Source organism: Ananas comosus, unplaced genomic scaffold, assembly GCF_001540865.1.
Source record: "Ananas comosus cultivar F153 unplaced genomic scaffold, ASM154086v1, whole genome shotgun sequence".
NCBI classification, from domain to species: Eukaryota; Viridiplantae; Streptophyta; class Magnoliopsida; order Poales; family Bromeliaceae; genus Ananas; species Ananas comosus.
Window position 1 is genome coordinate 27,353 of NW_017890616.1, and position 12,745 is coordinate 40,097.

At 43.2% G+C, this 12,745-nt stretch overlaps 1 protein-coding gene across 1 annotated transcript; it reads left to right on the forward strand.

The window, feature by feature from the left end:
- The first annotated feature begins 7,792 nt into the window (after positions 1–7,792).
- Positions 7,793–8,518, forward strand: LOC109703959. The gene has a single exon (XM_020224710.1). The coding sequence runs from the start codon at positions 7,793–7,795 to the stop codon at positions 8,516–8,518; it is 726 nt and encodes a 241-aa protein (XP_020080299.1).
- The last annotated feature ends 4,227 nt before the right edge of the window (positions 8,519–12,745 follow it).

Genomic DNA, 12,745 nt, shown 5'->3' on the forward strand with positions numbered 1-12,745 from the left:
AAAATCCGTGCGCNAGTATATAAAAAAACTCTTTTTTTTTTCTTTTTTTTTTTCACCTTTTTTTTCTCTTCTTCTTCTTTCTTTCTTCTTCTTTTTTTTCTTTGCTGTTCTTCTCTTTTAGATTCCCCTCTTCTTTTTTTTTGAGAGGCTTTATAATAAAATTCTAACTATCTTTTGGAAATTATTTAAAAAAATATAAAAAGGGAATGGTATTTTCATACAAGGTATGAATTTTTTTTTTTTTTTTTTACCATTTTTTCTTTTCAATCAATTCCTCTTTCCTTTCCCTATCCCCTTCCTTCTATACTTTCATAATAGAGTTGAATGACCTTAGATGTTCTTGTACCGGTGCCCCGTCCTTCATCTTAAGATTGTACAATTACCACCTTAAGAAGATTTTATTCACCAATGACTTCCCTTCTAGAGATTCTTCAATTTATCCCTAATCCCTTTTGTGGTAGTCTCAGTCTCCACATTGAATAGCACCGAATCATCTAGTTCCAAATATAGGTTTGCTAAAGCCATCTTATCTTTCTCTTCAAATAGCTTATCTGTCATCCCTTCCAACTTTTTCTTCTTTCCTTGCAAGGCGATCTCGCAAGCATCTTTAACCAAGACTGCTTGCATCTTAAGTTTCTACAACGCGAAATTCGTTCCATCAAATCGAGGAACCTCATACTTCGTCAATGTAACTTTCCCTGCCATTGTTTCACTGTCAATGAAATACAAAGAATCCAACGCTCTGATACCAAATTGAAGGGACCGGCCATGGGGTTACCAAGCACACCTCAAACCCACATAGCACACGAGCGCAGCGAAAACAAGATCTTTCGTAGACGTAAGAGACGAGAAGGCTTGTAAAAAAATAAGCACGAGGATAACAAAGCAATAAAGAAAACAAGAAATCACAAGAACACAAGATTTACATGGTTCGACCAACCTTGAGTCGACCTACGTCCACGAGCAAGACCATCTCAATTGCTTTCTTCGATTAACCCACGGCACAAAAGTACAAAAGAGTAGATTGGATTACAAAAAAAATTCCTCTCGAGAGCTGTAAGGAAATGAATCCTCGATACGTGGATGCGGACTTTGGTCGAAATTGACCAAACGTCGCTTCGGAATGCTTCAGAAAGGCCGAAATCGTCGAAAAGGCTTTTGTGTGTTGTAGAGGACCTTGGAGAGCAAGCTGGAATGAATTCTGCAAAATGCAGAAAAATGATGCTCTAAGAGTTCGGACCCTCCCCAGGGTCCGGACCCCGTAGCTGCGGGAATCCCAGTGCGGGCAGTGCACTGTTGGGCTTGTTGAGGGAGTTTTCTGTAATTGTGCTGAGTGGGAATTAAAAGAGAGGTATTTGAGCCTATTTTCCTTCACCTCTCTCATTTGTAGCCCTAAAACACACTCCCTCTCTCTCTCTAAGCACTCTTTCTCTCTCTCTTCAAGGTGGGAAGTAAGAGAAGGAGAAGGTGGAGAAGGAAGCTTTAAGAAGGCTCTTCATCTTCTTCATCTTCTTCCTTGGTTCAAGTGGAGAGTTTGTGAGGTAAGCTTTGAAGCTTTAATGGTAGATTTCTAGGGTTTTGTTTATATACTCTAGAAATGATTTTGATGGAACCCTAGGATGCTAAATAGGTGGTTATCACTTGAATCGCGAAGTTGTATGATGAATTCTTGCAATAGTTGCATATTAGGGCTTCCAAAGGGGGTTTTGCTATATAGGTGGGTTTGATCTAAATTAATCCTATGTAAACCTAGTTGCTAGGTTTCCTGACGCGTTGATGGCCTCGGTTTGGCAATCCGACGAGCCTACGCGAAGATATTGGGAAAAAGGACAGTTTTGGCTTTGTTTCCGCCTTGAGGGCCAAGGAGGCGTCCAAAAATCGCGAAATCGGATTTCTAGTATCGCGGCATCACCAAGAGGTAGGTGGTGTCATCCCGAAGCAGTTGGACTTCCTTCTATGTCCAAGTTATATTGTTGATCACATTTTTACATGTTGGCATTATGCATGATAAGGCGATTTGGATAGTTGCATTTCCATTCTTTGCATGCTTCCTTGGCATCGAGGATTGACACATGAACTTAGGATGCATGAGGATAAGGTCTTGTAACATAGAACCCTCTAGTGATAAAGATAAGTGATGAACTTGATTTTGTGATGATGAAAACCAATGACATGTGAACTAGTGTAGTGGAATCATTTACAACATGAACGAGTGGCGTGTAAATTAATGTGGTTGAGACACTTACAACATAATGATGTAAACGAGTGGCATTTGAATCTAGTGTAGCAGAATACTATGGCATTTGAACATAGGGATAGTTGAGTTCCCGAGTGATTGTTAACCCTAGTTGACAGGGTATCCTTAGTTGGCGAGGATTGGATCATACTCACATAGTCTATTTTGAGTTTGGGTGGTCGCTCCACACAAGCAGTGCACTCCGGAGTTGTCACACAAGGGGCAAACGTAGTTGTCCCGCAGGCGGTCTCGGGTGGGATAAAAGCGGGGTAGCTCCTCACCTATGAGATTTGAGATATGAGTCGGGGCGAACCTTCGGGTTAGCCAAGTGATTGGGTGAAAACATTAATATCATAACTTCTTGAACATAGTAGCATGATAGATGACTTCATTAATTACTATGTAGATTTACATTCATTGCTATCGATTGAGGCATAGTAGCATGTTAGTAGAATTCATGTTATATAAGCAAATTATTTCCATATATCTATCTACCTATGCCTGCTTAGACCTAGTGGGAAGATCGGCGGAGTCGGCGGCCGAACCCATTGGAAACTATTCGTAGTTCTCATCCCACTTTGTTGCAGGACCGAGCCCGAGTGGACCGGGCGAGGATCGCGGTAAGGGCATAGCGCCCTAGTAGTTAGTAACTTTCCTTTTTGCATTAGAGCACCCTATGTACTTGAGAGTGATGATGTATATTTGGAGAGTTGTACATGTTGTGAGATGATTATGTAAACTTCATGTATGCATTTTTTGAGATGAAAATGTAAATATGATGTAAATGTTGAATGTCAAATGTAATAGCTAGAACTCTCTTTCGCTCTCTTGTTTGCTAGAATAACTGCTCGCTTGAATCATGTATGTTGTTTAAGTTTTCCTGGGCAACTTATTGTACATGATCTTGTTGTTTACCCTTGGGCGGACAGGAGAGGTGCTATTCGTTCGACGTCTGTTCGATGTGTCCCAACCGACCAAATTGGCGGTTGCGGAGCGTGACAGGAGCTCTCCACGTTTTCTGTCAATTAGGGTATTTACAATGAAGCTCATAATCTAAAAGATTAATTATAAGGGTTTATATAACCCTAAAATCCTAATTCTACTAGGAAATAATTTTTGCCTTCCATGCAAATCTGATTCACATGTAGTCGTCAATATCTTTTTAGGAATACTCTTTAAAGTGATTCTAGACTATTTCTAATCTTTTGGAACAAGATTAGATCCAATCAAAGTCAAACTCTGCATATCGACTCAAAACATGGCTTTATATAATCAAGCATGCACGGTGAACCAATGGCTCTGATACCAGTTTGTTACGACAAGTGGACAAACAGAAATGAAAACGACGAACATAAAGTAGACAAACCACAAACAGAAAATAAAGTGGAATACAAAGATTTATGTAGAAAAACCTTTGCAGAGAAAAAACAATGGGTGGAGGAAGAGAGAACTTCACTATGAAAAAGAAAGTACAATGTTCTGGAGATTACAAATACTACATTACACATCCATTTTTCCTTCATAATTCATTTATTCAAAAAAAATTTTGTCGCACCACGAAATTGTTGGTGAATTGGGGACACAAAATCAAAGTCAATAACCAAATTTCAAGGCATATCTCACAAGAGACCAAAAGATAATGGATGGATCATGATTAGTGACATATATAAAGCATATATAAAAATTGAACCCTGTAAATCTGGTTCAATGGAATATGTTGAGAAATCATAACTAAGATCAAAGTTTACGGTATAAATTGGAAAATAAGTTTTTTTTTCGCATCAAGATTTTACATAATATTACATTGTATGTATGTATATAGGAAATCACACAAGGCATGCATGTGTATAGAAGTAGAATTATATGAAGTGCATCTATTTGGTGACAGTTAAACCAAACTGATTAAAAAGTCTCCAATTCAGGTTGCTCTGTGGGCAAGTTTCCACTAGACCTATAAAGTATTAATTTAAGAAAAAACAAGTATACAAACACCCCCTTAATGTTCGGAGCTTTCGTAAATAAAACCACCAAATTTTTATTTTGGCAACTAGATCCTCTAAATCTTGTCAAATAGTTCTCTTCTCAAGCAAACTTGCTTGTTAAACACCCATTCTCACCAAAATGTCTAAAACACATTAAAACCTAACATTTCTATTCTCATACTTGAAAAAATAATAAAAATAAAAAATGGGACCGGAGTATTCTTCAATTCTTATACTTTACTTTTATATGTGAAAAGATAGAAGAAGTTTATTATTATTATTTTTTTTTAGTGAATTGAAGCTTTACAGGATCATTTTGTAAGACATGTCACCAACACAGTTGTTTTTTTTTTTTGAGAGAGATAGGTAGCACGCTACCCGCTTCGTTTATTTTATTTAGAAATGAACTTAGCTAGAAATGTGAATCAACTAGGATTCGAACTTAGGTTTCGGGTACAAACAACCAAGCCCTTTGCCACTTGCTGTAACATATTGAAACCCGAAAGAAATTATCGAACTTTATCCAAATTGGTTAAAGTTGTCGAGAGAAATAGTTGGACAAGTTTCATTTAGCATTCCAACTAGGTTGGAAGGGATAAAAATGAGTTTAAAAGGTGTTAGAAAGGTTTTAGCATCGATCGGCGTGAAATAAAATCGAAAACGGCGCAAAATCAGTATTCTGGGCAAAGTGTATCGGTATAACCAGCGAGTTGTCACCGGTACAGCCCTGCAACCCGAGAAGAGTAAGCTCTCGGGTTTGAGAAAAATTGGAAGTGTACCGGTACACTTTGAAAATGTACCGGTACAAATCCTACGTAACCGAGAGAGTTGCTCTCGGGTTTGGCCTCTGCGCAGAGTTGTACCGGTACAAAATCCTGTGTACTGGTACACTTTGGTCTCGCAGCAACATTGAGGTCTGTTGTAAATTAGACGTTTTGGGGGGGCTTAGTTGCAAATGTTACAACATGTAATATACCCTAACACCCCTCTCTTTCACAGCCAACACCCCAACTCTCTCACTCTCTCATTCCTCTCTTTCTCTCTCTAGAAAGCACACTCTAGAGCAAGGAGAAGGTGGAGAAGAAGTCTTGGAGTGGAATTTTGGTGGCTTTGGAGGATCTTGGAGCTCTCCAACAAGAAGGATCTTGGGAGGAGCTTGGTCTAAGATAAGTTTTAGTGTAAAGCCCATCTAGGGTTTGGTTTTAAACCCTAGGTTTTGGAGTTTTGAGCTTCTTAGAGGCTTTATAAACCCTTTAGGGCCATGAACACCATGAAACCCATGAGAGCTTTATGTGCTCTAATGGTAGTTAACTAGCGTTCATAGTAGATGCCCTAGGGATATTTGGAAAGGCTTGGAAATGGTATTAGAATGCTTCCTAGTTGATTCTAAGCTAGCTTTTGCTTAGCGATGAGATCAATCTAGGAAAAATCCCATTATGGCATTGTTAGGGCATGGACTTTGGGGCTTTTGCCTCTGGTTGTTTTCGAGATAAATTGACCTCTTGGAAACCTAATTAGGAGTACGTATTCTCGACGCGTGGGACAACTCCGTTTGACGTTACGAAAAGTCTAAGTAAGAGATCTTGTTTATAGGGCCTAATTCGGCGCTATTTTGGGTATAGGTCACGGGAGAAGCGTCCTAAAATCACGAGAGTTGAACTACAACCCTTCTACAATATTCAAGGTGGGGGAGTGCACGCCGGAATCATCGAATTCCTCTTTATGTCTATTTACACTTTTGTTGAGCATACTTGTATATAGAGTCATTCATGCATATTAGGGTAGTTCACATGTGAATGATGGTTTAATTTCATTTATATGCTTCTAACGTAGTTGAACATGAAAAATGATTTGAGCCATAACGGATATGTATGTTGAGACCCTTAACTTATATGAATGTGAGACTTGAACCAAGATAATAGTAAATAAAGGTGACATTAACATTAGAGACATGATTGGCATCGAGACATGACTCGTTAATTAAACAAGGTTTAACAATTAGTGGCATTGTGACAAGAATGACACCTATTATGACAACGGCATTGTGACTAGTGGCTATGTATCCTCAAGTTGAGGATTGGATCGATACTCACGATGAGTGGCTTGAGGATGGTAACTCCCCCTCAAGCGGTGCGTTCCGGAATTGTCACCACGGGGAGCGCGGTCCCCAAAGACGGTCCCTCGGGTCTTGTAGTGCTTAGAGCTTCCCCGAATGAAAGGAATTTTGGGTTGTGAGTTATTGGGGTTAACAAGGTTAACCAGTAAGATTGGGTAAAAAGCCAAAGTAAAGTTATCGAAAAGCATGCATGGATATTTAATATTGCTTTGATTATATATCCACTGATAGTTTTCTTGCAGGCATAATATTAGCATTAGTATGGTTACTGCTTTCCTTTCCTTTAAAATACTTATGTCTGAATAGACCTAGTGGGTAAGTCGGTGAGGTCGGTTGCCGAACCCACTGGGAACTTCGTTATAGTTCTCACACCACTAACCCTACAGATCCGAGAGCGAGCGGGGCGGAGGAGGATCGAGGCAAGGGTATCGCGCCATAGCTAGTGGCCACCAGAGTTTATGCATTTAGTCATTCCATTTTGTACATGTTTAACTTTCTTTTGTTGAAAATAGAGAATTGTAAAGTTGCAAACATCATGTATTTTGGGAGAATGGCTAAGTTGTATAAAGATTATGGTTGAATGGAAAAAGATGTAATAGCTTTTAGTATACTTGTATTTGGTTTAAATTTAATCAAATATCATGTATGGTTGTATATTTTAGTATAGAGCTTTTGCTTCCGTTGTTGCTTGCCCTCGTGCAAGCCTTGTATAATTGCAAATCTATTTGTTGAATTGTTTTATTATACTTGTTGCTAGAGCCTTGGGCGGACAGGGGAGGCTCTATCCATTCGGCGTGTGTTGACGTGGCCCGAACCCGACCAAATTAGCGGGGATCGGGGCGTGACAGATATAATGGTATCAGAGCGAATGGTGAAAGCAAAAAGTCTGGGATGGACTTAGGAACCTTAGGATTGGAAACCTTAGGGACTTAGGAAACATTTAACGTGAACTTTGATTATTGGGGAAGCTAATTGATTGGGTTGACATTGGTACTTCTCTAAAAGGAATTTGAGATGGATTCAAGTGGTTATTTGTTTTCTACTTAAAGGGATTGCGTGGGGCGGCCGACCACATAATGCCAAGTGTTGGAAATAATTACACTTGATTGCTTTCGCTTAATTAGGTAGTTGATTGGAACGTGTGAGAGTCACGTGTGTTGAGTACTAATATGTGTGTTACATTTCATGAACAAATGTCCCCGAGACGCTACATGCGTAGATCCGCTCCGGCATTGCCGGATAAGGTGCCCGAGCAATCGGGATCGGATGAAATGGGCGAGCTGCGGGCCCAATTAAGTAGCGGCTTTGACCAGGGCTATGCGGCAACAGGGGGAGCAAATTGGACAGCTCCACGAGTTGGTGGCGCGATAGGCGGCGGCGGCGGCATCTGTGCCGAGGGATCCGCCTGCACTTGTTGCTCCTGTAGCACCACCTCCTGTGATGGCAGCGGCACCGGTGATGGCTATTCCTCCGACGGCATCGGGTTCATCCGCTCTTATTCCCGATGTACTTGAGGCCGAGCAGGAGCGATCGTCGGCGGCGCTGACGGCCTTCAAACGATTCAGCCCTCCGACCTTCAACGGCGATGTGAAGGATCCGTGGTTGGTGGAGTCGTGGTTGGCCACGATGGAAGCGTTATTCGAGGACATCTACACCCTCGAGAAGGATAAAGTTCACCTTGCGACTCACTATTTCGATGGGTCGGCTCGATTGTGGTGGACTCAAGTGAAAAAGAATCACTCGTTGGAACCCGCTTCCGTTACTTGGGAGGGGTTTCGGGAGATGCTGCTAATGGAATATTTTCCCGAGAGTGACAAGCGGAAAATCAAGGAGGATTTGCGAAAGTTAAGGCAAGGTAGCCGGACGGTGCGGGAGTACGAGAGGGAGTTCACGCGCCTAGTCAACTGCGTGCCGAGCTTGGTTCACGGTGATAGGGACCGGGCGGAGGCTTTTGAGTGCGGGTTGCGACTCGAAATATTCAAGGTTATTCATGCGTTCCGCTTGAAGACCTACGAGGAGGTGCTTGACCGCGCGCTTTGGGTGGAGCGCGGCAATGCTATTGCGCGGGAGGAACGCGAGGCATTTGAGAAGTACAAGGAAAGGGATAAGTCCAAGAAGCGAGCATCTAGTGGATCCGCCAGGCAGTCGAGTTCTAAGCGACCCCCTCGACCTCAACGATCATAGTGGCGGGGAGGCAGGAGTTAGACGCAGAGCCAGACTACCTACCCGTGCGTGATATGTGGCGGAGACCACCGGGTTACTACTTGCCCTCAGCGGGAGGAGCGATGTTTTCGATGCGGCCAGGCGGACCACATAGGCCGAGAGTGCTCGGGCGATGCATCCCCAGCTCCGTCGTCAGCTTCAGTCTAGTATACTCCGCGATAGCTGGCGGGACTGCCACCCGCTGTATCTGCTGGACGTTCTTCGGCGCCTCATCAGCCGGAGACTTCTCGAGCACCTAGTGGGCAGGTTTTTGCCACTCAGGTGGAGGAGCAGCCGATTCCAGTCCCCGACGACATGGTGGCAGGTATTATCCTTATCAGAGGCACTAGAGTTAGAGCATTGTTTGACACAGGTGCATCGCATTCATGCATAGTGGCATCATTTGCACAAGCTCATAACATAGAGGTCACGCATAATGAGGACTATTGGTCGGTGAATACACCAGAGCATTCGTTTCGTGTTTATGACGAGTGTTTGGATTGTCCAATACAGATAGGTGATTGGATCATGCTGATTGACCTATTGGTGTTAAAGCAGATGTGGGGTTTCGATGTAATCTTGGGGATCAATTGGCTCTCCAAGTATTACACGGTCATAGATTGTGAAAGTAAGGTGATCACATTCCGTGAATCTAATCAAGAAGAATTAGTATATCGGGCATGTAAAAGCAGGCGCTTCGCGGCGACCATATCGGCGGCGAGGGCGAGGAAAATGATTAAGGGTGGTTGTAAGGCCTATTTGGCGACCATCGTAGACACCCGAAGATTTGGGTGATATTCGGGTGGCATGCGAGTATCCGGATGTGTTTCCGGCGGAGTTACCGGGATTGCCACCGGACCGGAAAGTTGAGTTTGTCATTGACTTAATTCCCGGGGCGGCGCCAATTTCGAAGGCTCCATATAGAATGGCACCGGTGGAGCTAAAGAAGCTAAAGACACAATTGCAAGACTTGCTCGATAAAGGATTTGTGCGGCCGAGCGTGTCTCCGTGGGGGAGCTACGGTGCTATTTGTAAAGAAAAAGGATGGCACGCTTCGACTTTGCGTTGATTATCGCGAGTTAAACAAAGTGACGATCAAGAACAAGTACCCGTAGCCGAGGATTGACGATTTGTTCGATCAGTTGCAAGGGTCAAGAGTATATTCAAAAATTGATCTTCAATCGGGGTATCATCAGTTGAAGATACGGCCCAAGGATGTGCACAAAACGGCGTACCGTACGCGGTATGACAACTATGAGTTCATAGTCATGCCATTCGAGCTTACTAATGCCTCGACGGCCTTTATGGACTTGATGAATCGAGTCTTCCGTCCGCTATTGGACCAGTGCGTCATGGTATTCATTGACGATGTATTGGTATATTCTCGGATTGAGGAAGAACACGAGGAGTATTTGAGGATCGTGTTGGAGACACTCCGAAAAAAGAAGCTATATGCAAAATTAAAGAAATATGAATTTTGGCTTTTGAAGGTTACTTTCTTGGGTCACGTTATATAGGGTGATGGCATCTCGGTAGATCCAAAGAAAGTTGAGGCTATTAAAGATTGGCTTCGCCCGACAAGTGTAACGAAAATTCGTAGCTTCCTTGGACTTGCGGGCTACTACCGGCGGTTCGTGGAGGGGTTTGTTAAGATAACTACTCCACTAATGCGCCTTACACACAAAGGGGTGAAGTGCATTTGGAGCACCGAATGTGAGCTGAGCTTCGAGGAGTTAAAGGAAAGATTGACATCGACCCCGGTGCTTGCTTTGCCGACGCCGGGGGAGAGCTATGTTGTGTGCAGTGATGCTTCGTATATCGGTCTTGGGTGTGTTTTGATGCAAAATGACCGAGTTATAGCTTATGCTTCGCGCCAATTAAAGAGTTATGAGAAGAACTACCCGACTCACGACCTCGAGCTAGCGGCGGTTATTTTCGCGCTAAAATTATGGAGGCATTACTTGTATGGTGAGCATTGTGAGATCTATACCAATCATAAGAGTCTCAAATACTTGTTCGCCCAAAAGGAATTAAATTTGCGACAGCGACAGTGGTTGGAGTTGCTAAAAATTATGACGTCACGATTCTCTACCACCTCGGAAAAATAAATGTGGTGGCCGATGCTCTAAGTAGAAAGTCGGCGGAAAATTTGGCGACGGCAATTACACCCCAACCGGCTTTGCAAAAGGAGATGCAATGGTTTGGACTTGAAATTGTGGCGCTGGGAGTGCCGGCAACACTTGCCACATTGATTGTACAACCGACCTTGTTTGAGAGGATTAAAGAACTCCAAGTTTCCGATTTATTTCTCCAAAAGGTGTGGGGTAAAGTTGAGAGCAGTAGTGCCGGTGATTTTGGCATTGGGACCGAAGGTGCACTACGATATCGGAATCGTTGGTGTGTGTGCCCAAGGACGATGATCTTCGGAGGCCAATTATGCAAGAAGCGCATCAATCTCCCTATAGCATTCACCCGGGCAGCACCAAAATGTATCAAGACTTGAAACTGTATTATTGGTGGCCGGGCATGAAAAAGGACATAGGGGAGTTCGTGGCACAATGTCTCACATGCCAACAAGTAAAGGCGGAATGTCGATTTCCGACGGGAAAGTTGCAATGTCTACCTATACCCGTTTGGAAATGGAAAAATATCGCTATGGACTTTATGACGGGTTTGCCTAGATCTCAAGGCGAACATGACGCGATTTGGGTAGTGGTGGACCGGTTGACAAAATTGGCACACTTTTTGCGGATCCACATTATTTGGTCGGGAGACAAGTTAGCTCAAGTTTATCTAGACGAGATTGTGAGACTTCACGGGGTTCCGACATCTGTTGTATCTGATCGGGACCCGCGGTTCACATCTCATTTTTGGAGGAGCTTGCAAGATGCGTTAGGCACACGGCTCAACTTTAGTACGACATTTCATCCTCAAAGTGACGGCCAATCGGAGAGGACCATTCAAATACTCGAGGACATGCTTCAAGCATGTGTACTTGACTACAAGGGCAGATGGCATGGTCACTTACCAATGGCGGAATTCGCATACAACAATAGCTATCAAAAAAGTATTGCGATGGCGCCATTCGAGGCCCTTTATGGAAGGAAATGTCGCTCGCCGATTCATTGGAGCGATGTGGGCGAGAGAATTGCTCTTGGCCCCGATGTAGTTCGGGAGGCAGAGGAGAAAGTTCGCCTTACCCGACAAAGATTAGCGATGGCGCAATCGAGGCACAAAAGTTATGCTGACAAGCGAAGGAAAGACATCGAGTTTGTAGTTGGAGACCACATGTTTCTAAAAGTATCGCCGATGCGCGGTGTTAAGAGATTCGGTGTCCGGGGGAAACTAAGTCCCTGATTTGTCGGACCCTTTGAGATCTTGGAAAGGATTGGTGCGGTGTCTTATAAAGTAGCATTACCACCGAGGCTTGCGGGGGTGTACGACGTATTTCATGTATCCAATCTCCACAAGTATATCCATGATCCGGAGCATATTCTCTCGTATATACCGATTGAGCTTCAAGAGGATATGACCTACGAGGAGTTCCCGGCATTCATCGTCGATAGAGAAGTGAGAAAACTATGGAATCGGAAAATTCCGTATGTTAAAGTTCATTGGAGCAACCACGACGATCGGGAAGATACGTGGGAACTTGAGGACGTGATGAGAGAGTGTCATCCTCATCTCTTCGAAGAGCTGGAATGAGGTATGAGTTTAGATTGCAATTAAGTTAGTTTCGCGGACGAAACTAATTTTAAGGGGAGGAGAATGTAACATATTGAAACCCAAAAGAAATTATCGAACTTTATCCAAATTGGTTAAAGTTGTCGAGAGAAATAGTTTGACAAGTTCCATTTAGCATTCAAACTAGGTTGGAAGGGCTAAAAATAAGTTTAAGAGGTGTTAGAAAGGTTATGGCATCGATCGGCGCAAAATAAAATCGAAAACAGCGCAAAATCAGCATTCTGGGCAAAGTGTACCGGTACAGCCCTGCAACCCGAGAAGAGTAAGCCCTCGGGTTTGAAAAAAATTGGAAGTGTACCGGTAAACTTTGAAAATGTACCGGTACAAATCCCGCGTAACCGAGAGAGTTGCTCTTGGGTTTGGCCTCTGCGCAGAGTTGTACCGGTACAAAATCCCATGTACCGGTACAGTTTGGTCTGGCAGCAACATTGAGGTCTACTGTAAATTAGACGTTTTTAGGGGGCT

What these genes read in the sequence shown, in the direction of transcription:
- LOC109703959 (XM_020224710.1), top strand. Translation starts at nt 7,793, where the DNA reads ATGGCTATTCCTCCGACGGCATCGGGTTCATCCGCTCTTATTCCCGAT.